The following is a 26,895-nucleotide window of genomic DNA, read 5'->3' as shown; positions in this document are numbered from 1 at the left end:
CAACGGCTGAAGAGTTCCTACTTTAAATCTACGAACAGGCGCTCAGTGTTGTTGCCTTTAGCTATAATTTGGCCAAATTCTTTATACACAAACACACACACACACACACACACACACACACACACACACACATATATATATATATATATATATATATAACATTTTTTAAGTAATTTTGATAAAAGAACAGTCGGTTTATTTGTGAGTATTTAAGTGTACTGTTTATGTGTTGAGCAGCAGTAACTATAAGGAGCTTGTAAACAGGGAACATTTAGTTCAAGTTCAAACAGTAAGTAAATTATCCAACACAAATGTTAACAATATAGCCTCCTGAAAGACTTTCACAGCCCCCTGACAGAGGGGCTGTTACACCCAGAGGGGGTCTATCGAACGACTTCATGAGTCCTGCTGTTCCTCGGTGAGGCCATGTGGGTCACTCGGTGTTTACTGACTCGGTTTTCTTTCATTCAGCTGTTTGTGGGAGACGGATAGTCCGCGTACACGTTAGGAGCAGCTTGTCGAGTCCCTCCCAGAGGACGCCTCTCTGATGATGAGAGGGTTGCGTCACGCCCGGATTAACATGTGTGAGGGCATGAAAATGTACTTATGAGGACGGAAGACGATATGTCCTTAAAACCACAACTTTATCCTTTCACTCGAAATGAAGTCTGACATTTGTTCTTTATCTCTTCGTTATTTATTGGGCCATACTTATTTTATAGTTTGACTTTGTTGTTCTTTCTTTAATCAGTTAAATGTCTCCACAAGGGAAATTTGCTGGCACTGATGTTACACAAGAACACTCGATTGAATTTAGGAGTTGAGTTTCAGGAGAAGATAAACATCAGGAACAGATGAGTGTGCTCATAAGTGTCACTGCGGATACTCACGAGTGTGGCATGACAGTGTGTGTGTGTGTGTGTGTGTGTGTGTGTGTGTGTGTGTGTGTGTGTGTGGGAGTGTTTGTTTTTGTTCCTGTCGTCTTGTCTGAATCAAACCATTGTAACGATCACATCCTGTGCAGCAGCCTGCAGCTGGACTCTCACACTGACTAATAAGTGGAGAATCTAAATATGCACACTCACACACACACACACACACACACACACACACACACACACACACACACACACCCACACACATTATTATTGTTTTACTTTTTTAGCCAGGCGGGGCAGACAGACGAGGTCGCTGCACCATTCAGGCTGATCCGAGGCATGCGGAGGGAATAGAAGTGTGTTTGTGTAAGAGGATAAGGAGAGAGGAGAGAAGCATGAAGGGAAAGGAGAGGAGGAGAGGAGGGGGCGGGTGGACAGGACGGGAGAGGATGTAGGGCACGCTGCCAGCATGCAGGTCTAATATAAAAAACGATGTCTGCAGCTGCAGCGACAGGCGAGCGAGGATGGATCCACTTCTGCATCAGAGACACTACATCACTTTCCCCGCACACGCCTACTTACGTTCACACACATCGCTGCTGCAAATCGTCTGTTGCAACGACAGGACAGTTATGTAATAGTGCTTCCACTTAAACATCTACGCGCGGTGTAATTCAACTGTAAATGTAGAGATTAAAAAGCACACAGCACCTCATTGTTATGTCTCCAACGTGTTACTGCGAAGATAAATCACAGTGACAAACCAGGAGCGTTTCCTGGAGTGTAACCACAGCAGGTCGCCCAGCGGGGGTTCACACTCATTTTTCTCAGGTGGATTGACTTGTCAAAACATCTGCACTCACTTCTGTTCCCATGATCTCCCTGTGATATATAGCTACACGGAGCACCTGGACGTGTGTGGGACACTAAAAAGGTCATTTTGAGAAACACAGAATGAGAAATTATTTACAAAAGAAAGAAAACTAGCAACGAAGGGCTTTGTGCCCTAAAATAGAAAAAGGAGTCAGCTTTTCCACTGCAAACATCAGCCCAAAAGGATATGGGTTTTTTTTTCTGTGTAATATTTTTAGCCCTGTCCTCACATAGGGGAGAGCGGGGTAATTAGTGCCCATTTTTACTTGCCTTTCAAGCATGGGGATTACATGCATACAACTTTGATAACTTGATAACTCAAGTAAAAAAAGCAAGAAAAATGCAATACTAATGATTTATTTAGCATTGATGTAATATTTACATTAAATCAACAATGTTTATATAAAAAAAACGTGTTTGAACAAGGCCAAGCACCACACAAATAAAAATGGCAAAATGAGCACCTAACGATGTAAAATAAATCTGAAAATCCAAAGCATGAGATTCTTGTTTTTCTCATGATGAATCCTAACGACTTTTTATGATGCCCCAGACATTTCAAACAGTTGAGCTTCTTTCTTTTTTGTCAGTTCAAACCAACTTTAGACGGGATCACCATCACATTGGGTGCAAATGTTGAGGTCCCCTGCAGGAAGAACTGTAAATACTTTGGTGAAATGTTGTCATTTAGAGGTCAAACATTCAATTTGTCCAATACTTAGAGGAATATTGTGCAACTTTTTGATCCATTAGATCCACCAGCATGAAACCAAAATAACTTGAGCTGCATTGTTGTGCTAGCAGGCTAATGGTAGCGCCCGTTAGTTTGCTCACAGCTTCAAACTGTGTGATCTAAAAAACGCTTACGTCACATTCAAACAAGCAGTACAGTGTGTTCTTCTTTTCTCTAGTCCCTCAATTAAACAGCTTTTACGCACAAGAGGAGGAGCCGACCTGCCTCCCCGTCCACATAAACACGATGACGAAACAGCTCAGACAACACAGACGAAATATCATCCAAGGTTTGTTGTGAACCAATCATTTAAACAAATATCCACCACTGTGTATTTGCACATTTGGAGGCATTACTTCTATTCTATGTTCATGTATGGCTTAGCTTTGATTGTCATGGGTTTGGAAATGAGAAATGAGCAAAGCCTGATTGAACACTGGAACAGGCTAACAAGAAATAAGTGTGCTGGCATATAGAGTACAGTACATTGCTGAATTGTGTCATCTGACATTAAAGCTATTTAAAGTCTGATATGTGGGTGTTAATGAGAGGCAACACTGATGTGAAAGTGAGCAATCATAAAGATAGCATCTTATAAAGTCGGTCGTACACTAGCGACGTATAAATAGTCATTGTTGTGAATGTTACCAGCCTGTTAACATAAACTCTCCATGTTTCTATTTTTCTTTGATGTATATTATTCTGTCGCTTTCTGCTTGCTGCAATGGCCTGATTCCCCACAGGGATCATTAATGTTTCATCTAATCTAATCGAATCCCTGCTGTCACCACAGAGCCGCCGCACAGTCGACACAACAGAGCGGCGCTGCAGAGCAGGATTGAAGCAGAAAATCCTGTTTGATGTGAAGCAGACAGAACTAAGCTGTCAGCGTGTCGTATGAATAAAGCTGAATGTTAGGGAGGAGCATGGGAACCTGACAGCTGATGATTAATTTTACTCTGTGTTCGTACAGAATGTCGTCTGCAGAAACAAATCTGCACCACGAAGGGTTAACAGCCATATTCACTGTTCCTGCGTTAACTTCTGTGGCTGTGACGTCCCGCAGTGTAACAACCTGCTAATTCACCTGTAAATGTGTTGTCATGGCTCGTTTCTCCAGGGGGTTTTTTTCCCCCTTTGAAGATCTCACTCACTGCATTCCCAGCTTGATGCCTCTCAGTGAAGGGAGTCAGAGGCAGACTCAAAGTGAGAATGAGGAAGAGGAAGAGAAAGAGGGCAGATACGTGCATGCAGAACTCACAGACATGGAGCAGAAGGGAGGAGGGTGAGACAAAAGAAACGCAGAGGAATCCTGATGCATTACATTTAAGACATCTGACCTATGTATGAAAAGCAGACACAGACAGACAGACACACACACACACACACACACACACACACACACACACACACACACACACACACACACACACACACACACACACACACACACACACACACACACACACACACACACACACACACAAGGCCTCACAACATGTTACTTAGATGACATTGTTCCTATAATCGCCACATGATATAGGAACAGAAACAGCAAGCGTGTCTTTTTTACTTCCCTGAGTGGTCAGTGGTCGTCTCTAGTCCTAAGCACATTAACAAATGCACACACACACACACACACACACACACACACACACACACACACACACACACACACACACACAGAGGCACAGTTTGCCCTATTCCAGTAGAGGTGTTTGGTGGTGTATGTGTGGCTGCTCAGTCCTGGTGTTAATGCGTCCGGCCAGGCAGCACTGATACAACAGTGAGAGCAGAGATAAAGCTGGCTTTGTCTGCGAATCAGGATCTCGGCCACAGAGTGGCTGAATTGGCACACAGCCACTGTCACAGGTTCACTGCGGTCAAAGACACACACATACACAAGCACACACACACACACACACACACACAGTTGGTGACATCAGTATGAAATCACAGATATTAAAGTGCATTTTAGGAGACGGTTTACCATTATTGAATTGGAGCCTTTTTATTTGAGACTTTGATAAAATGACTATTTACAAAGCGGCTCATCCGACCCGGCTGAGCGACAGGCTTACATCACATTCATATTGTGTCTGAGAAGAACTGATTTCACAGGAAATGTACAGTACTGTCTGTAAGGTCCAACTTCTGCATTCCCTCAGATTAAAGCGGTACGTAAAGCTGCATTTACAGATTATTCAGCTGTTTGAGGTGGAACAAGCTGTAAACATGAGCTTTTAACATCTCAATAGATTTTCTTTCTTTTTTTTTACCACATTTCTGATCTGCTTAAAAACTTGTTTTGGTTTTAATCAACTCCTGAGTAAAACACATCCAGCCGAGTGTAAAGTTACGGCCAATGCAAAGTTAGACTTAAGCCCGGTTTGTGTTGAGATGGACATATAGACGACATTATTAAACAACATTTTTAAACCACTTCATCAGCTGTGGTCCCCCCATCACGTCTACTGATGGCAACAGTTAGCAATTTCCATGTCATGAGCTTTTGTTTGTTCACGTCTGTGTTGTTGAGTTTCACGTTTAGAACGTTTTTCTTGTTCATCTAATTACCCATTTTACCTTTTTTATTGTACGTGTTATCCTGATCTTGAATTTTGGTGAAAGAAGCTTAATAGTGGATCGATGTGTTTTGCTTCAGCAATATTCACTGCGTAGCGACAAGCTACGACTTCTGTCAGGGTTGGTGCACTCGGTGTAAATTCGAGAGGCCGAGACTGAAGTCTGCCTCCCCAGTCTGATCTCGCCTCCACCCCGTTAATATCAAACAGGATCAGCTCTATGCTGTTGAATTTCAAGTAGCTTTGATTCTTCAGGAGAGGAAAACTTCACTGCGTACTCTGTCATTAAGTCCTCCTAACTAATTCAACTTGTTCTCAGAATGACTCACGCTCATTCTCTCCTCTCCTTCGTCTGCCAGACTCTACAGTGTGTTTGTGTGGATGTGTCACCTTTCTCCCACTTCCTGCTGCTAGCTGCAGCTTGTCCAGAGCAGAGCTGGAGCCTCCACCTGTACAGACAACAGGGGGAAGATGAGGTGCAGGGTTACAAACACACCCAATGTCACCCTGTGTGTTCTACTCTCATGACCCCAAACCAAATAGTGAGCCGTGTCCTCCACAGCACTTAAGCTTCCTTAAGAGTTACATGTTCACATGATAGTAACTATAACAACAACTGCTTGGTTTTTAAATGCCAAAAATGAACAGCCAAGCTTTTTTAAAATGGGTTGATGTTTAGATGCCTTAAAAATAGGATATGTGATTAACACATAAAACGTTTTTTTTTGTGTTTTGTTGTACAAGCTTAAACTGGTTAGTGAATCCTTCCACTTGTGAAGTTTTAGGTTTTTATGTGTCCTTAAAAAGGCGGTTGATAACAAGTGGCTAAATGAAAGTAGGCTACAGTGCGGTTGTCGAGAACATTAGATGTCGTCATCTCTGTTTGAAGTTAGATTTAGACACAAGGACTCCTCAAGTTTTCATTTTTAGGCTAAGGCAGCAAGTTAAGCTAGCTAGCCAAAGCTGCTAGTTAGCTTGTCGGAGACATCTTGAGACATAGCAGTGGTGACATGGTTTCATAGTTGGCTTGTAGCGTGTTAGCTTTTTACCACTAGTAATTAATTAATTTTTCAAACATCATACAAGTGGTGTTCATTCATGAAGATTATCTTTTTCAACCAAACACTAATAAAACTGCATTTGCCATGCCGATGCTAACTTCCGGGTCGGCCTTTATTTTGTTTCCTTTCTATTTAGGGCATCCTTTAAAATACTTTTGCGGAGCTGTTCTTCTTCAGAGGAGCAGCTTGAATAATGTTGAGTTTAAGTAAAGCCAAAAACATTTTCAGTTTGGACACAGTGTGTGCTTTACTGTCATGTAGCGTATTTCAATTAAATAAATTGTAGAGGCCAAAAGGACCGCACATCATTTTGTTTGTTTAAAAAAAAAAGCCTGTTTAAACAGCAATTAAGGTCAGACAAACTGACTGGGTTATAAACCCCAAAGTCCCAACAGAAGCTAGCTAACATAGCATTGTTTACACATGAAGCAGGTGCAGGTGGACGTGTGGCGTGGGCCCATCTGTGAGGCTGCGTCGTGTCCATACTCATTGACCCTGAAAACAGCGTTCTGTTTTTGTGTAATGGTCAGAAAAAATGAACAGGACGTTATCACTGTACAGCAGCATGCTCTGACAGTGAAAGCACGTCACACTTTGAGGGTTAAAAGACGTGTAAAAGTGGGGAAAAGTTAGCCAACTCTAAGGCTTTAAGAGTCATTTCAACCTTTACATCGGGCCGGTGTATTCTTATTCCGGTTCCCACATACTCTGATGCTCTGCAGTATTTGGTGCCAAGTTCTCGGCATTCAGCCGACCTTGCTGACACATTCTCAGTAGCTCAAAGATTTGGCAAAGTGACACACAATCAGCAAAGGAGATCTTTTATTTCCTGCAGAGAAGGAAGCAGTCAGGAGTTGAACTGAGGGCGCTGAGAACTCTGTGACCCCCCCTATTAACCAGCACCACTAACACCACCACCGACCATACCACTGTACCACTGGCATGTGTGGTGGGTTGTTTAAGTACGGCATCTGCATTCATGTGGAAAGCTGGTGTTTGTTTGTGTTTACATCTACAAGAGCCGGAGATTCAGAGAGGCCTGATAGCGAAGGCTGCAGAGCTGAACGCCGTCTTTTAAAAGCCTTTTCCCTCCATTTTAGCTTTCATCAGCGGCTACTCCTGCTAAGAAAACATCAAGTAGATTTCTTAGCTCTTTCTCTCCCCACACACACACACAGAGAGAGAGAGAGAGAGAGAGAGAGAGAGAGAGAGAGAGAGAGAGAGAGAGAGCAGATAAATACAGAGGGTTCTGCTTGGCTTCTGTATTAAATCCGCCTGGCTGAGAGGTAGCCAAGCGTGAGATGATGCATCCATCTTCCCTCTGTCATTATTTAACACACTGCTCTGGAAACTGTAGTTCTCACACACACACACACACACACACAATACGTCTCCATAGGGCAACCAAACGATGATCCGTGTCGGCCTCTCCCTTTTTAAAGCCTCATTCAAATATTCACACAAAGAAGTAATGGCTGATTAGGTTGACATACAATATTTATTTAGGTTCACAAAAATGATAAGTTAATTATCAGGTAGTCCACAAATATTGTGGGAATGGTCTCATACAGTCATACAAGTGGGGAAACATACATGAGAAACCATTAAGGAACAGGCCCACCCAGACGCACTCTGATTTAACCAAATAAAGTATGAAGCATGGAAAAGGATGAACTCAAACATTAGTTAAGTCTAAATAATAAAAAGGAACTTGTTTTTTTAATCCATAATTATATTTATCATTTCCCCAATCAACCTCTTGTCCTTAAAAAAAAAAAAAAAAACCCTCCATCTATTCAAAACATCTCTTCCCTCTCGCTCTCTCTCTCTTTTCCATCAAATGAAAACAGAAATCCAAACAGGAGAAATTAAAAAAGGGACACACCCTGATTGTTTGTTGTTGTTGTATATTTTTAAATATTGCCGTATACCAGGGTCATCCCTGAACTGTCCAGGACCAGAGACCGGTCAACAGTGGAAACCTAAGTGTTGTAAAAACCCCTCTGCAGTACAGAATCGGAGGGTGAATATATATACTTTATATCTGAAAGTAGTCTGTAGTGTCCCCGTCTGTGGTGGGCTTCCCAAAGCTGCCCCACACAGACCCATTTCTTTTCTCATATCCAACAAAACATTTTTGCTTTTACAGTGAGACAGTGCTGATTCGACTCTAGATTTATAGAGAAATGCTCCTCTGGTGCATTTCTACAAGCTTTGGGTAAAGGACCCCACCCTCATCTTTAACGCCACCCACCCCTCAATAAACATCTCGACCTCTTGTATGTTTGCTACAAAAGATGTTACACGTTAGGAACACATCATGCAAAGTGGCAATTCTGTTTACAAAGATGGAGTATGTTTTTTCCCACTGTTTTTTTCTTTTTACTCCGTAGCTGCGTTTGATTCACTCTTCAAGAAAGGAAAAAAAAACAACCTAAATCAACCTGAAGCTCCGCCCACTTTCAAAGCCACCTCCTTTTGCCGTTCAACAAAACCAAAACAATAAGCATTTAAAGAAGACGATGTTATATTAAACCATGATTACACTTTTCCTGTCATAACCCAAATCTCCAGAAAAAAAAGGGTCCAGTGGACAACTGTAGTCTGAGTCCAGGTTTAAAACTGTCAGGAAAAGCCCGCGCAGCTTGGCAGCATAAACCAGAGTGGCTGCTGCCTTTAAGAAAAAACCTTTAAAAACACTTCCTGCTGCGGCAACGCTTGGTTTAACAAGAATCCCTGATTGGCTGAAAGAAGTCAGGTGACCACCAGGTGAGGTAAGAAAAGTCCCACCTTCTACGATGGGGATGACAGTAGGAGGCGTTTTCCTCTTGAACGCTAATGCGTGTTATTTATGTGTCAGTGTGAATATATATATTTATATATATATTTGTGTGTGTGTGTGTTTGTATACATTTTGATTACAAACTGCCCGCCCCTCCCCGCCCCTCCCCTCCCCCTCCCCAACATGCACACACACACTCACACTCAAGTGCGTGTTGATTTCTGAGTCAATCTCAAACACTGCAATGCAAGTCGCCGTCTCCTCATGCAGCACAGACAGAAACACAAACACCAGTGGCAAAAAAAAAACAAAAAAAAACAACACACTGGCTGAAACCATGAAAAAAAAAAAAAAGATCAAAATAAAAACTGAAAATTAAGATTGCTGCCTTGAAAGTTCTTGAACATCACATAGAATCCTTGGGCGCGACAATTTTTTTTTTAAATTTCTCTTTTTTTCAATAATATTTCTCTTATCTATGCTTTTACTTAGGAAAAACTAACACAGATTTCAGTTGCTCTCTTATTACTATACGTGTGCGTTTCTTTTTTTCCTCTTTATTTTTGTACTGATATTTTGCATTGGTTTTCTCCTCTTCTTAAAATGTCCATGTTCAGTTTTTCTTTCTTTGCGTAGATTCCATCTCCATCTGTCTTTTGGGGGAAAGAGACCAAAACCCCTTTATACCCCATTTTCACCCCGTATTAACCCCCTCCCTGCCACTTCCCTCCCTCCCCCCCTCACTAAGGTGGAGGGGGGGTTGTTTTCAGTTCCGTGCTGCCCTTCATCTCTCGGCCTCCATTGCTACACTAGCTTTCTGCTCGGCGCCCGTGTGAGGGTTCACCCCCGTGGGCCAGGCGGGGCAGGGCTGCATGGGGGGTTGCCCCTGAGTCCAGAGTCCCTGTGGAGGTTGCGGCACGTTAGGTACGTTTGGTGAGACGCCCCAGCCGCCGACCTGTGGTGGCGGGGGCGAGGTGGCCATGGACGCCGCCATGGGACTGCCGCCGCTGCCGCTGTTGAAGCTCTCGGACGCCTTCAGCCTGGAGAACATGGTTAAAGCGTCGGGGAAGTTTGGGGGCGTCGCTGGTGTGTTGGCTGGGGTGCACATCTGCGAAAAGATAAAGAAGAAGAAATGTCAAAATAAGTGTTTGTGTCATTTTTGTAATGACGTCCGCCTCCAACATGACGATGAAGGATTAACTTAACACAAAAGGCCCGACGTCTGCTCGTTCGAGTTTCTCAGATATTGTTTTTGTGTATCGAAGTTCGTTACTTGTGTTTTAGACGGTTAACTGGACAAATGACAAAAACATAATCTGCAGATAAATCCTTCATGGACTTTGACAGTCAGCGTGTTGGGATCGAGGGATGCAGGAGTTACCAATCGACACAGCTGCAAAGCTGTGGTGTCAGATTTGAACGATGGTGCAGTTCACAACAACAGCCCAGCTGTCTTTCTGGGATTCAAATATTTGAATGTATGTCCAGCACCTCTGAGGAGCTGAACTGATCCTCTGCTGTTACTCTCAAAGATAAAGAACAGCTGTGTAGTGAACTCTGTGTACGACATATCACGCTCTGTGACGTATGGTGGGGTTGAGCCCGACTGTTAACCTCCTCTTTTCAGCAGTGGGACTTTAGAGGAGAACTTTAAAAAGCTGTCTTGTGCCACATGTGACTACAGTCAGTGGAGAAACTGTTCTTATCATATTGTGTAATTTCTTTCAGTGGAGACATTCTCTGTAAAACAACGAGCCGATGAAGAAAGGCACGAACACTTTGGCTGCTCTCGCTCTCACACTGCCTCGTCTACCTCTCGCACACAAACAAACAGAATCGACCCCAGCGCCTTTCTTCACGGCCGACGGGACATGTGGAGATTATCTCTGAGCTCAAATGTTTTTATATCACTGAAGGGAACTTTAGGGGAATCCCAGCCCCTCTGCGTTTCCCCCCTGGGGCTCCTGATGATAACATTACAGTCCTGTGTTTACATCCACTTCCTGTTTCAACTTTATTGTGCCTCCAATCGGATTTAGAAACCTAAATAAACTCACTCAGAGCAGAACATCTTTCATGATGCTCTAATACAAACAGCAGAAACTCGGTGAGTCACCTTGGCCCGTGTGCCCTGCACTGCTGCGACCCTCCTTTGTGCCTTCGCTGCTATTGTTCTGCTGCCAGGATGAACACGATACACACACACGTGCCAAAAACAACAGTGAACCTTGCAGTGAATCACCTTGAAGCACAGTGCCCAATGTGAACAACATGTTTGGAGTACACCTCCATCACTAACGTTGCACGGTGCTCCTTGGCCTCTTTCCTCCTCTGCGTCCTCCAGGCCGTTTGTGACCAGGAAAACAACAGCCTGCTATATTCCACAGGGAGGTCATGTTCAGCCAGGAGGCTAGCGTCTAAAAATACGAAGCTGACAAATAACACGAAAGGCATCAACAATGGAGAAAATCAGCAGACATCAATCTGCACGACTGGATGGGTCCAATATATGGTTTCATTTAAACTAAATCACTTCATCTATTGTGCAGTTCGTCCCAGCCAATGAGCTGTTTGTTAACTATTTGAACTCAGATGAACTTGAATATTGTTTTTTTCCAGACAGTATTTCTTCAAATTCAGGTCATATGTTGCGGGATTTTCTGGAAGTGAGAGTCATGAGCTCAATGATTCAACTCCAGAGACCAGCAGCCCGGGGTCACACACGAAGACTGGACACAAATATGTTAACGTGGGGGATAAAAAAAATGCTGGAAACCAGATTCCCGGAGCTCCCGCTGGCCCGTGGTATCTAATCCAGCCTTGGCACCGTCACTCAGGATGCTCAGATTGTAACACGCTGCTTTTACCCAGGAGGGAAAAAACCCAGAGTAGGTTGACAGGGACACGGCTCCTCTCCGGGGGCTGCAATCTGATGCTTTCGCCCCCTAAAAGTGCTGCAGCTTGCAGGTTAGCCCTGCGGCTGCAGAGTTTATGGGCCGAGAGCGAGAGTGGCACAGTGTTGTGAAAGTCATGTCTGGTGATCTGCTTCCTGCAGTAAAGGGACACCCAGGAATACAGAAGTGACCTTGATGATCCTTCCTGTTCTTCTCTTTGTCTAGTTGGATTTGTTCCACCTCCTGATCAGTCCAGGTGGTACAGTACAGGATTTATACTCGGGTAGGAGAAACCTCCTGCCTCCTTGAGCACTTCCGGGACATGGTGTGACAAAATGTTGACCTTTCACATCTTCCACTCTTGCATTAGACTTCCTCATCGAGAAACACACTCACCTGCGCATGTACAAACACACACACACACATCTGCTGTCAGTCACTAAGGAAACAATACCAGAGATCACAACACTGACCTTAGCCTATATAAAAATATAGAGATCACTGGTTCTACAACACAGAACACTCAACCAGTGTGGATGTGCTGTGATTTCTACCGTCGTTGTTAAGTTGAGATTGTATAATGGAAAAAGTGGATTCTCGGTCACCTTACACAGGTGAACTTTGAAGGAATCAAGCTTCATCATATATTCTCTGCTGCGACTGCTCTGTTGCTGTTTGCATCATCAATCATCACATTAAACACTGTTCAGCTCGTCATGGCTGCTGAACATAGTGGATGCCCAAAGAAACCATAAATCCATCCGGTGAAACAGGACGCTGGTCTGATCTGTGGCGAAGGATCGCTTCCTGTTGGGTTTTTTCCAGCGATAATCAGTTACGGCTTTATGACATCATAACATGGATCTGGTTCTTGTCGAGGTTTCTGCCTGTTCAAAGGAACTTGGTGAATTAACGATGGGTCCATTAATAATATAAGAGAACGGTTAAGACCTGCTCTTTTGGTATTGAGACATTTGTTATGAAATGGAGCTATAAAATCTAAATTTATCTAAAATTGATTTAATGGCCATATTGACGAGAAAATGAAGCACAGTCATCACTTCACCTTTTCACTTTTATATTCACTCCATAACGACCTCATATTAGTGTCCGAGTATGTGATTTCACTTTGTGTTATGGCCTTTAAATGTACAAGAGGCACAACGTGTAAACACACACGCACACACACACACACAGACACACACAGCATGCATTCTCTATTGAAGGTGAGACAGTACAGAGGGCTGTAAATATCCCACCTTTGAACTGGCAATATAAAAGGGCTACAGACAATCGGGGGGGGGGGGGCACTGTTTGGATTCAGAGAGGAAGAAGACTCTGCAGCCGTCCTCTGTGAGTATGGATCTCATCATAACTGATTCAAACCTTTAATCATCAACATGTATTTTATAATAAACACAAACACAGACAGTATCTCATCAAACCAGAAAACTGAGACCCAAACATGAGACATGAATCACAAAAAAGGTTTCCTTGCTGTTTTTTGTTGTCGTCTGTTTGTGGAGGCAGAGAAACGTAATAACTGAGAGATTAAAGCCGTCGCTCTGCATACTGAGGAAGCAGGTTACTGTGTGTGCGTATTAAGCAGCCTAGTAGCAGATTAACTCTCGCTGCACTGAGGGGAGGAAACTAAAATACTGCAAGAGCAGTGCGAGCAGACAGAGGCTCAAATCCTATTGGCTGTGTCGGACTAGTGAAGGGCACGTGGGCTGGAAGCAAGAGGGTTAATATTTCATGAGAGGAATGAGTACCTGTGTGCACACAAACATTACACACACACGCACACACACACGAAAAAGAAAACCTTTAGAAGAGGCTCGCAAGAAAAATAATGACAAACGTGTACGCTTCATTGAGTACGAGTTAAATGTGGGCGACGGATAAACAACATTCAAAAAGGCCTGTTTAGGATCAGGAAGTTTACATACTACATTTTGAATTCCAGATCCATGTTTCTGCTCGTACAGTCGACCGGCCGGCTCACAGAGCAGCATTTATAACGACTTTTTATTTTTTATTTATTTGTTGTTGTTTTTAGTTCTGTATTCTTTATCTTTGGCTGAATTTTTTGCATAGCTACACTGCCATTCATTCATTCATTCATTCATTTACTGTGGTGTGCCTTTCAATTACAAATAAAGACAAAAAGTTTTTTTAATTGAATTGAATTAAAGTATAAATGATGTCAGAAGAGGAGATTGTCATGTGGTGTTGAATGACATGGTGAAAATAGTGAATAAAATGAATTCAAAGATTAGCTTGCCTTGCTACGGGGAATGTAAAAGATGGTTTGGTGAGAATCTAACTTCATAAACACAGATGATGAGAAACGCCTGACTTGGAGGTTTGCATTAGAAACATGTTCATGTTGCTTTGAGAGAGACGAGAGGCCTCGGAGCGTTTCATGGCTTTTCCTTTTGCACGGTCAAACAGGACAAAACATCAGCTAACAAGGATCTGATTGAAAAGCAGTCGTGTCACAAGTTGTGACTCGTGGGACGATGATGTATAACCGGCTGCCTTCAACCTGAAGAGCTTTAAAGGAAGCATTTAGAGATGTTTGTTTTTGTGAGTTTTAACTGCGACTGTAAGCGTCCATGTATCTCATGTTGAGGATCAGCACTCGGGTCATTGCTCTCTGTCTCTTCCAGGTTTCATACGAGGTTTGTTGCGTCTCCTGTTTTTTTCTTTCTTCCTGTCGCAGCAGTGTTTACAGTCAATTTTTTCCAAGAAATCCCGTATATATCTGCACACTGACAAGTCTTTCCAGGGAAACGAGTAAATATTTGAGCCAATATTATCAGGCTCATTGTTGGCTGCCGGCCATCTTTGACTCAGTGCTGAGACACAAACAGTGACACAGATGTGACCTGGGAACTCGAATGAAGAAGATAAAGATATGAGTGAAGGTTTTTATTTATTAACTTCATCATCTCATCTTTAACATTACCAATAAAGAGTGTCGGCCTAATGTTGATATTAGTCTTTCTAGTAGTTTGTTATCTCGTGTTTGGAACCATCAGTTACAATCAGCAGTGAGCAGACGAGGTGAGGAATAAAAAAACACTCTCTGTTAGTACGGTGGGTTCATGTGAGTTCAGTGATGACGAGAGACAGCATGAGAGGTGTGGCGAGGTCAACTTGTTTTCAACTTAAAGATACTGTGACAGGTAATTGTCTGGCTGGTTCTCCTCACACGACCAGCTGTAATTTGAGAGGAGTCATCTCAGGGAGCACAAACAAACAAACTGCCTATAACTTTGTTTCCTGTTGAACAATTCAGCAGGACCCCGAAATAATCTCACTTTAAACAATGCAGCAAATAGGTGTCGTCTAGAAGAGTGCGTGATCACAAACGGTTGTATCGAGTTGTGGGCGCTCAGAAAGTGGCGTGTAGCTACAACAGAAAGTTTGTTACAGCAGGGAGGTCTGGCCTTTAATTCAAGACCTACAGAGACAGCAGGAGCCAGTTTGTGTTCAAAACAGAGCCAGCCCAGAGAGGTTGCCATGGTGACGGTTGTTATGAGGAAGCAGTAAAGATCTCCTGTTAAAGTGACGGGGCTCTGCGGCATGGCACCCCCCCCCCCCCCCCCCCCCTTCTGAGTGTGTTTGTTGACATGCAGCGAGCACTCAACAAACTTTAAACACTCCTCTATACGTGTACATACGTGTGTGTGTGTGTGTGTGTGTGTGTGTGTGTGTGTGTGTGTGTGTGTGTGTGTGTGTGTGTCCACAACACAGATGAGTTATTTCCAGTCTGACCTATCCCCTTCCTTAAAAATGTTGTGCGTGCGTGTCAGGCATACTTCTGCACAGGGTCCAGTTACGTCTCATGACCCCTGCTGACCTTTTTTACCGACACCTCGTCTACCCAACACAATCCCGTTCGGCTTCCTTCAATCTCTCTGGAAGTTTCCATCCAGCTGTCGCAGGAATTTTAAGCCAGATTTTTGTGCAACTAATGAAATGTGATCTACTCTTTTATGTTAGCTTGCTTGTAGCAATAAACTGACTTCCTTTTTAACCAGAAATATCCAATTCATGGATAATTAAGCCTACAAATGAGAAAACTGGAAAAAGAACTACAAATAAAACCCCTCTTTGAGACAGGATTGAATGTAATAAATGATAAAAAGTTATTACTGATAAATCTTAATAACCACAATTTGCAAAACAACAAAGTGTCCTCCCCTAAGTCTTTGGCTGTGGTGAAAATGTGCGTGAAACTTTCCCGTCTCTGACATGTCTCCATCTTTCTCACTTCCCACTCTTCCTCTCTCTGTCTCGTCTGCGGCGTGATGCTCACAGTTCACACACACCGTGTCAGCGCTAACAGCAAACCCTGCAGAAGCATCTGTGAGACACGACGGTCAGGGTGAAGCGTGCAGCTCCACATCTCCATCCACCAGACGAGTGTTTTCTGTCTGAACGTGACCTTCAGCTCTCGTTCCAGAATAACGTCTACATGTCGTACCTGTCAGCAGGATGTACGGCTTTAAAGCGGCACGAGACGGAGACGATGAGGAGTCAAACATAGCTGTCTGAAATCTTTTACACTGAAATGACCCATGCAGTCTTTTCTGGATGTACACTAACTTTGTGACTCTCTTTTTGAAGAGTGCATTTTAAAATAATGATGCTTATTTTTGTTTTTCAGCAAAATCTGTCGACTTCTTTTTGCCTCTTTTCAATCTGTTCAGAGAAAGACGTGATGGTTTGTTTTGTGGATTTTAGAGTAACACGTGCCGTTTCTGGTACCCGTTTCTTATTGTAACTGTCAACTAACAACACATGGTGTCCAACTGCATCAACAGGACGAGGTGTCTGCAGTGACAGCATGGCTGTGGCAGTCAAACCACCGGTCACACAAAGCTGGATTCAGAAGTTTGTTAAACTGAACTTTACCTCCAGCTCAGACACATCACATGGAAACAGACCTTTAACCTTAAGCTTTCATTATAATAACATTTTAGAATAAAGCTTTTTGCTGCTCCTGTTCGCTGATTACTGTGATTAAAGCTGATGATGAAGCAGCCATCTTAATGTAGGATCTCTGAAACACAGCAAAGGATTAAAAAGGAAGTAACCTTACTCCAGCTGTTCAAATCTCAGACAGTATACTGTGGACCAAACAATGTGTAGGGTACAAGACAGAGAAACTATAAGTATAACTACGGAAACCTTTGCCTGTGGAACAAGTATGAAGGAGGGGAAAGTGTAGAAGAAAGGTTTAGAAAGACTGTAGCTGCTTTAAACTGAACTGGATGTGTGGGAGGACGCTGAAGCTCCTCCAGCATCAGGTCTCGACTAGTCCTGAGTGCCTGGTTAGAGCAGTTTAAATGCATGCTGAAACCTCCATTTCTTTTATTTTATTGTCTGAGCTTGTGAGAAGACTGCCCTGCAAGCTTGAAAACACAGATGCCCCAAAATGGACAAAAGAGGGGATGAAAGTTGAACTTGCCAAAATTCAAAAAGAAAACCGAGGTCAGGTTGGTCTCTGCATGAAACGTTACAGCTCCTCAAAATAACAAATGACTGTCACAGAGCTCTGGGAAGCCTGTCATGTTTAGAGAAGGTTACGGTAACTTCAATCAAATGTTTTGACAGCATGAAACCAAAATATGCGCCCTAAACAGACGGAGCACATTCAGCGCTCAACCATGTCCAATAAACAAGCAGCTCGTGGGGCCACGTGACATTCGATAACTGACATTCAAAGATTTATTTGTGATCTGGCAGAAATAACCTAAATAAACTCCACAGCATACACGCTTTTCCATTCATGGGTCATACAAAAGTCATAGTGTAAAAAAAAACCTCCTGCAATGTGAGGACTGTGAGAGAGAGGGCTTCAATGAAGAGAAAAGACAGATTTGAGTTCATGGAAGAAAAACGATGGAACCAACAGGAACAATGGTCAAAACGGGAGCTGAAACTACGTGGATAAAAAGATGAAAGCAAGGAAAGCAGGCTGAGCAGACCAGTGCTGCATTAAGGCCGGGATTGTGCCTGCCTGTTTAATCTTTCAATAGGGACTGTTTTTATGTAACCCAGCATTGCTTTTTGGCTTTAGAGCTGCAGCTTTGCAGCACATTGAATGCAAACTATCAACCAATGACACGTACGCTAATTTCGCACCCGACACCCGTCAACATCACACTCAGGAACATGGGCTGATGTGCGATCACAGAATGAAACTCACACTTCATTTCCTTTAAAACATTGATTGGTTATCGTGTCTCTCAGTCAATGTTTAGTTGAAGCTAAAATAAATCATCATTAGAGGACGTGTGCAGACTCCAACCAGCCTCAAAATAACTGTACAAACTGCTGTTCTGTACACGATCGAGGCGAAGAGCCGTTTAAATGTTGACTCCACGCCGCCTATTAAAATAAAGTGTCAGGTAAAATAAGAGCGGCTGGTTTTTAGTTTTACGAGTCTTATTAGCTGGATGTGTCGACAGAAGATTCACCTCCACCTCCTCTGGCTCTTATAACGACATCTACACCCCCAAAAAGCTCCAAAAAAGCTCCACAACCAGAAGCTACGCGGTCCTCAGCTGACGGTCCTCGTGAAAATGTTCACGAAAAAAGTTTGACAATTGTCCAAACTAATTTTGGACCATTGAGGCGCTGAAGTCAATAATTAATTACGGATAACACTAAATCAAAACAAATAAAAGACCTGCTCCCTTTTCACAAAGAAAATACTAAAGATGAGTTCAACGCACTGCAGCGACCTTGACAACGAGACCTTTGCATCGCAAATCAATAAAATTGCCTTCTATTGAAAGTAGACAATCACGCCTGTGTTTCTGTGATTGAGTGATCCCATCACACAGCTCACCAGCTGGAGGTGACACTCAGGAGTTTGTGGGAGTGTCTGGATGTCAGATTTAGATGTTGCTTTCTTAAACTTAATAAGGGAGGTTGACAGGTGCAGCTGAACAGTTCAAGTGACTCCTGTGACCCCACACTCCAGTGACTGAGCCCTAAGTCTGTGTGTGAGTAAATACTATGTACACAGAAAACAAGGTTGGACATGTGCTCCCGAGGGTCTCCGTTGATCATTAGCCAGGCTGCGCTGTGTTTATGTGATGCTTTGACACTGTGTAACACAGGAAGGAGAAGACGTTACAGCAACGACACAACATAGGAGAAGTGGGACGAAGAGAAGAAATGTGTTTGAACGCTGCACTGTTCACAACAATGGCCAACAGGCTAACAGTCGGTCTTCACCAGCATGCCTGTATCTAGAAAGATGAGGTTTGCCTGTAGACTGGTTGCAGTCTGGCAACAGAAACTACTAGGCAAAAGGTCAGCATGAACAAAACCCAACGTGTGATGCAAACGTCAGGTTCAGCCTGCCAAAAGCTATCTGTCTTAAGGCTATGAATAGACTGCACATCGATTTGATGTTTCTCTTTCACCTCATATGCAACACATGCACTCCTAAGTGTTAACTTTCCAGTTTGAATACATCTCAACTCTGTCACAGGAGTAGAACCAGATTCTCCTAAAATATAGCATTATCAGATTCTGCATTATGAATATACACACATAATACGACACACAGAGGCAGTTTTACTTTTCATTTCTAAACAGAGTCCAACCCCATTCTGACAGATCTGTGTGGAAGTGAAACACGGGGCCACACTGTGAGTCTTCCGAGTTTAATAATCCCATGTCCTACCATCATGTGGTCATCCTTTCACATAAAATGTGATGAAGAAAAAAACATTGATTACAAAAAGACCTTAGGACCTAGATATTGATTTTTCTTCGTTTAGATCATTCTAAATATATTCTTATGAAAACGATCATTGATAGCTGCCTGAGGGAGATCCAGTTTGAAGATCATAAAGTTTTTGCTTAAAGGGGAGCATGGCAGAAGAGCTCTTCTAAATAATGTAAAAGTGTGTAACCTTCCAGGACATATTTGAAGTAGCTGAGCTGATGGGGGTCAGATCAGGAATCTCCTTAGTGATCTAATGTGGGGATTGAAGATGAGCTCCGTGAAACACGAGGATCAGACAGGAACAGACGGTGACTGAGGTGAGTTTTTGGGAGTGTGAGCCAGGACAGGGATAGATAAGGATAATGAAGATAACAACAAAAGTATAGTAGGAGCAGGTAAGCAGTTTGGTTCAGTACCATCACCTGAGCCTGACTTCAGGGCGACAGAGAAAACATGCCAAAGAGACGCCATAGGACAGCGCCATTCCCTTTACGCAACGAAAACAGGCTCCCATGTCCTGCTTGTGATTCCTCAGTCAGAGACTGCGTGTGTGTGTGTGTGTGTGTGTGTGTGTGTGTGTGTGTGTGTGTGTGTGTGTGTGTGTGTGTGTGTGTGCGTGCGTGCGTGCGTGCGCGTGCGTGTGAGAGAGAGAGACGTGAAACCCAATCTGAAACTCCACTGCTCATAAACACATCTGGTCCTTCCAGACGTCCCACATGGACTCCCATTCCCAGAGTCCCCTGAGCCAAAGTTCCTCTGTGTGTGTGTGTGTGTGTGTGTGTGTGTGTGTGTGTGTGTGTGTGTCTGCGCGCTTGTGTGTGTGGTTAGGGTTCTGGGAAGCCGTGCTCCTGGAAACATCCCGGGCAACACGCTGGAACATGCAATGCGCAGGCCAAACCTCTTCAGATGTGGCTAAACGCTTGGCATGGCTGCCCTGACACATGGCTACAGACAACCACACAGATACAAACACACACACACACGTTTTTCAAACATACTCATTAACAACATAAACGTATCTCGACTAGACTTTGAGACATTGCTGGGTGCATACTAGAAAGACTTCACTGTGTACATACAACCTAAGAGACACAATGGCTGAACTGGATAGGGACGCACCGGTCTGATGCTGACATCAGATATCGAGCAGATACAGACTCAAATATCTGTGTTGGGTATCTGTGACAAAGAGGCTGATCCTGGGCCTATCTCATTCAGATCTGTATGCGTCTATACGTAACACATCATGCATCAGGGAGGTGTAGAGCCGCCATGTTGCTCGAAGTAAAAAGAAGCAGAAACAGCTTAATATTTAACTCTGGTTAACTTCAGCTGCAATCATTTCTGCCCTCTCCACTGGTAGATTTCACCACATGAAGTGTGAGCGAGCTGATGTGAGAATGCAGCAGGAGATATTCTGGAGGTGGGAGGAGGTGATGACATTTATCTCCAGGCACCGGCAGCACGACCATAGACAGTACGAGCGCGACCGGAGCACTTTAAAATACTTCATTATGTCTTCTCTGCTCGTTAGTCGATACCTTGAAGGTGTTGACCTGCACCTAGCACAGATATGCTGGGCTACGAAGGCAAACGCTGTCATCATACTGTAGCTCTGCTGCTTTGTCTGCAACTTCTGCAGCAAAGATTTCTACGTCATGTATAGCTTCTCTTTGTGGCGTCACATTCGACCTGCATCGAGGATCTTTCAGGTCTGAACCTAATAAAACCCACAGTCAGTCTTTTTATGTGGAAATCAATCAGCTCTGCATGATGGGATCTTTTAATCAAAGACCTGCCATTGTCCTACGATTAGAACATTTTCTTCAAGTAGTCACCTTATACCTTCTACTTGCTTGTGGTCATGGATTCCTTTAAGCAAGTTAAGAAACAATCGAGTGCTCTCAGTACACACCTCACTTAGCCCCCCCTCCCTCCATAGTGTGCTGCACAGTGAGAGACAGAGAGAGGACCAGGAGCAGACAGTCGTCCATGTTGTCAGCTCGTGATTTATGAAGGTAATTGTAGCTCTGCTCTTCTGCATGGGCACACCGCACACTTCAAATCCCAATGAGCGATCTTACATGGATGAGAAAAAAAGTAAGGATTTAAAAAAAAAAAATCCCTTTAAATGCCACACCCGGATGCCAAAACCAAAATGTTTGTAGTTACCAGAAACACCCCCTCATTGCCAGGAAACGGCCTTCAAACAACTTCACGCCCACTTTTATCACTGCCCTGCGGAGCCCAATACTTACTCTCCTACGTCACTGAGCCCGGTCAGTTGGCACTGAACGTTGCCCTTCATATAATCCAACTTTATTTGGTCTCGTGCCTGAATACAGCACTGTAAAAAAAAGTGCATTTTATGAAGCAAGGAGACGTTTGTCCATGAATCTAAGCCTGGATGAACCTCACGAAGGAAGACAGTAAAGTATATGGATACAGTCAAAGATCACTTTAAGTCTCACATTTAGTCATTTAAAGGCAAATGTTATTTTTTAAACTAAAAGATGGCTCATTCGATGTGACTTATAATTTATTCTTTACAACGAAACAGGAAGGGAAAAGGCACAGGAGGTAGAACTAGAAGCAGCAGAGTGTTTCTTTCTATTTTCACAAACATCAAAGTGAGGAAGTAAATGAGATCTCTTGATAGAGCGCAGGGATGATTTAAGAAGAAAAAGGAGAATGTGAAATATTTCTGAAGCAGATTTTTTTCATTACCCCGACCCACCAAAGCAACCAAAAGCCCTGATTTTCCTGCAGGGCTTCTTTGTACATCAGGGCCTCACTGTGTTCCTTTTTAATAGCCGGGGCACAAATTACACACATGTGAAGCAGCCTTTGTGGCTCAGTTAGCTCACTTCCAGACTTAGTCACATGATGGGGGGTCACATGTTCCCAGACATCATCCAGCTGGGCTACTTCCTCCTTCTGCGGTCACATGAGGATTCATTGATTTCATCGTGGCCGTACGATGTGCCCCACATGGAGCCGAATGAATCACGGAAACACTGATAGTGGCGTTGAGACACTGTTCAGCGTGCATGTTTTCCTTTCCTAATCCACAGAGACAGGCTGTTGTTACACCGTCTAGACCAGAGCATTCGAAAACCATGATGACTGAACTAAATACTTCCCAGGTTTGATCATTTGCTCACAAAAAAAAAAATCTGGCTTGAAGAAATCTTTCTCTCGTAACCAAGAAACCATTTTAGAAAAGAGCTCTTGAGGAAGGCCAGAGGAGTGAGAGTGTAAAAAGAGAGGAACAGGGGTCTGCATTTTGAGTCATACCGGCCCCCTCTGCTGTGAAAGGGTCCACTCTGAGGCAGTGTGAATGCTGCATCCTACAGGAATGTGTTGCAGTGTTTGCATAGGCAGGCTGTGTTTGGAGAAGAAAAACTGGGAGTGGACAGGGAGGGGTCACACTGGGCTTAAGGCCTCTGTATCCATCATTTAACATAGATATTAAGCTTCGAAGTCTTCATTAAAAGAATCAAAAGATGTTGATGTACGGTTGTCCCTGAAACAGACTACATGCAAACAACCACAGTGGAGTCTTTAATGCATGCCTGTGCAGAGACCGACGCTCTTTAACATCCTTTGCCAAAGCACAGGCACTCCCTTGGGTTGGGGATTGTTGGTAAAAGGAAATAATAATGACAGGAGCTTTAGCTAAATCCCCCACTGTTCAGCATTACACAAGACTGTCCTGATGAGTGGGCCAACGTAGGTCACTATTTGATATGTAATACAGGGTGTAAACTACAGGGGTGTTCTGTTACCTGACCTGACTTCTGCTGTTGAGCTTGTTGTAAAAAGAAAAATTAAGAAACACATTGAAGAATAAATGCTACAAATCAGTATTTCTATTTTATAGTTTGAGAGACATTCAAAACTGGAAATGAACATTTGTCTCTTGTGACTGACAGAAAGCATTGTAACACAGTTTTAACTATTTTCTGTTTGATTTTCATATTAAGACATACGTTTATTATGTGGTCTTTTCATATGGAGAGAAGGAGACCTCAACAGTCTGGTGTCAGGGATCATTTAAACTTGGATTCAAACTGTTGATTTTTAAGGGGCTAATAATGGAAAGGATTGTGCATACAAGGGTCTGATCCCACAACTAAGGCTTTATGTAAAGCGTATCCCATAATGATTTTGGTACAGCCTTCGTCCCTGCGCTTTGGTCAAATGAGTTCATGTAAATAAATCAGACGTGAACGTTCATGTATGCTATAAACTGACATTCTCATTAGACAGGCTTTGTGTGAAGATAATTTTACAACAGAGCTTTGTGTATCCCTCATTGTCTCTCCCCTACGTTGCCAATTTTAGATGGGAAAGTGATGTATCACCTCACATTCTGCCTCATACATTGTTTTTGGGGCATTAGAAACAATGGCAAAATCCAGCTCACTGAGCAGCATCTATAAATTAACTGACCTACATGAAGTCCTAACCTGCCATGTTGCCAAGAACTGCATGTCTGCAGGCGATCTGTGCGGGGCCGCTGGGGTTGGGGCGAGGCTTCTCAAAGACGACTGCAGTTTGTGTTGTAACACAAAACACAAAATGTAATCTTAAACGTTTTTTTCCTGTTTACTCAAACACTGTATCCAGATAGAGAGTGTGGCTTCAGTAATCCAGCTCGACTCATACTGAGGCCTGATGTGCTGCAGGAAGGTTTAATGTTGCCTTACACACAAACACTCATGTAAAAGCATGCACCTCGAGTATGCAACCACATGCTGCCATAGGCAACATAAGGAACGTGAACAAGTGGAAGTGGTTATGTAAGAGCACGTCAATAACAATAACAGCACAGGCTCATGTAAGCACTGTGCATTGTGACTGTCAGTGTCTGCAGCTCTGTTCAGCCGACCGAGCAGAAGAACTCATGACAGATTGTTTACCATCTTAATTAAAGTGAGACATTTCATGTGCTAAAATAGGGGACAGATATCGCCTTATTTTACAACCAGCTGATAAAGGCAACTGCCTTTCTATCTTACAATGAAGCTGTGATAAATATGATTCAGCTCTGCGTGCTGACTGGTGATGTTGAAGTGCACAGAAGCTTTCAATCTGAACACACACACGCATGCACACGATTTCAAAAATCTCTTTACTATCAATCTCTCTGTTTGACATAGAAATGCACAGCTATAATGTTTAGCAATTTGATCAATGTCAGGTAAAAAAAACCAATGTATGTTAAAAATGATCAACGCTATCCTCCTACACGTCCATGTCACGCTCTTCCACAGGGTTTGCTCTTGCTAGATGCTGCCATGCATGCAGCTCCAAACAAAGGCTTGTGTGCTTCCGAAGTGGGCTGCCGCTAAAAGCCTAAATACTGCAAGTGTTTCATAATGTTCATCCTGTGTGTGTGTGTGTGTGTGTATGAGTGAGCAAGGCGTTTCCACAGCACTGCCTTCCAGTTTTAGTTTGCTTTGATTTCTTTGGCCTTAAAAGTTCCCTGTTACAGAGCGTGTTGTCGGGACAGCAGAAAAAAACCCAATGAGGGAAAACAGCCGAATAACACTGAAGCAAATGCAACTGCTCGAGGGTCTGTTTGTGAGAAGCAGCTGTTCTTTTTCTTTTTTTTTGTCGTCTTAACCAGAAAAATGAGGGGCCTTTCCTTTGATTGAGCGTCTCAGCAGCAACAATGAAAAATTGGGGGTTTGATTTATCTACATGAAGCAATCTTTCTCGCCCCCCTCCTTTTCCCATACGCTCTCTCTCCCTCTCCGTGTGTGTGTGTGTGTGTGTGTGTGTGTGTGTGTGTGTGTGTGTGTGGCTGCTGCGGCTGCATGCCTGCCTCTGTGTTTATTTCTGGAAGCTCACAACATGGCCGACATGTGCTTTGTTATTGTTAGTACATCATTCCTCTTTAGCCTCTCCAATCTGTCCAAAAACCAAACTATAAACCTTAAAAATATACTCAATTGCATAAAATTAGCTTTGTCATTTTCCATCAAGTGAACGATAAATAGCATCAAAAGTCTTTTATTATTGTTATAAACCCCAGTCATCCTCCTCCTCGCACTCACCATTTGATGATGATGGCCGTATGGAATATTTGTTTCTTGAAAAAAGGCACTGAGAGCAGTCTGAAATAAAAAAAACACACAATAGATTCAATATTGATTGATTGACAATATGCAATAGTATGCTGCAAATGTTTACCCTCCCTACTCCGTCTCTACTTGGCTAGTACACATTTAGTAAATATGTAGGAGTAGTCTAACATTACACATCTTATAACAGAGGCTGTTTATTCTCCACTGGACGGGCTATTTTATAAAAACATGTGGGAGTATAGCCACTTTAAAAAAAAAAAAGGTACCACCACTACTGTTAAAGGGCACTAAAACAGCCGAGGAGGACAAAGACTTTATGATGATAGAAGGAAAACCTAAACAATAAACTGAGCTTGCTTGGTGGGTGATGGAAATAAATAAACACATTTGTTCCCTGCAGACTAAACACAGCTCTCCTTTACACGGGCGGTCATCTGTATTGCGTAATAGCTGTGGTTGGCCTCGCCTGTACACGGCTGTCATGTGTCGGATTATAGTATTTAATCTAGAGTAAAGTCTAATAGGATGTGCTAGCTGTATACGCTGCTTCGCCCTACTATAGTACCCGTGGAGATTTAGTGAGGCAAAAGCACACAGAAACACACAGTTAAATGTTGTAAACGTGGGGCCAAATATCTACCAACTAACTAACATGGACATTTAGCTCACACTAAGGCTTTGTTTTGTGTTGAAACCATCAAGAGAGGGTGAAGAGGAAAAGACGCACGAGCCTGCCGTTGGAGCTAACAAGACGTAAACATTAGCTGTTTGTTAGCTGACGATAGCCGTTTGCCAGTTGACGTTGCCTTCGTTGTAAAGCCGTTATTATTTACATTATTTAGTTTCTCTTTTTTTTTTACCTCGAACTGCCAATGTGCCGCTTGTAAAAGCTGCTTCGCCTGGTCTGCCGCACAACCCGCCGTCAGGACGAACTGGTTAATCATGACTTGATGTTTGAGTTCATCCATTTTTCGACGAAGTCCGTGTCCAAACCGACGGCGACTGGCTCTCTAAAAAAAACAAAACCGACTTTTCACCGTGTTCCTCTCTCTCTTTCTTCTCTTCTAGATGTATTCCGTTTCCCCTTGCTTCAGTCGTCCACCATTACAGCCGGTTGAGCAAACACAAATATTTACTGTAGGAGCGGTAGTGGAAGGAGGAGCGTTGCTTGATTGACAGGAGGGAGCAGCCAATCAAATGAGAGCCATGCCGGTGGGATTTGTATGCTGCTAGCA

At 43.2% G+C, this 26,895-nt stretch overlaps 1 protein-coding gene across 1 annotated transcript; it reads right to left on the bottom strand.

The window, feature by feature from the left end:
• Positions 1–7,609: 7,609 nt before the first annotated feature.
• On the bottom strand, positions 7,610–26,822 carry ubald1a (UBA-like domain containing 1a). Its single transcript, XM_079334062.1, has 3 exons — positions 26,521–26,822; positions 25,631–25,690; positions 7,610–10,020 (listed from the first exon to the last, which is right to left on the bottom strand). Exons 1-3 carry the CDS (start codon positions 26,626–26,628, stop codon positions 9,697–9,699), a joined length of 492 nt encoding a protein of 163 aa, XP_079190188.1. The 5' UTR covers positions 26,629–26,822; the 3' UTR covers positions 7,610–9,696.
• Positions 26,823–26,895: the final 73 nt, after the last annotated feature.

The sequence above is a fragment of the Symphodus melops genome (assembly GCF_947650265.1).
Source record: "Symphodus melops genome assembly, chromosome: 21".
NCBI lineage: Eukaryota > Metazoa > Chordata > Actinopteri > Labriformes > Labridae > Symphodus > Symphodus melops.
Note: the sequence above shows the minus strand (reverse complement) of the source record. Positions and strands in the feature narration are given on the sequence as shown.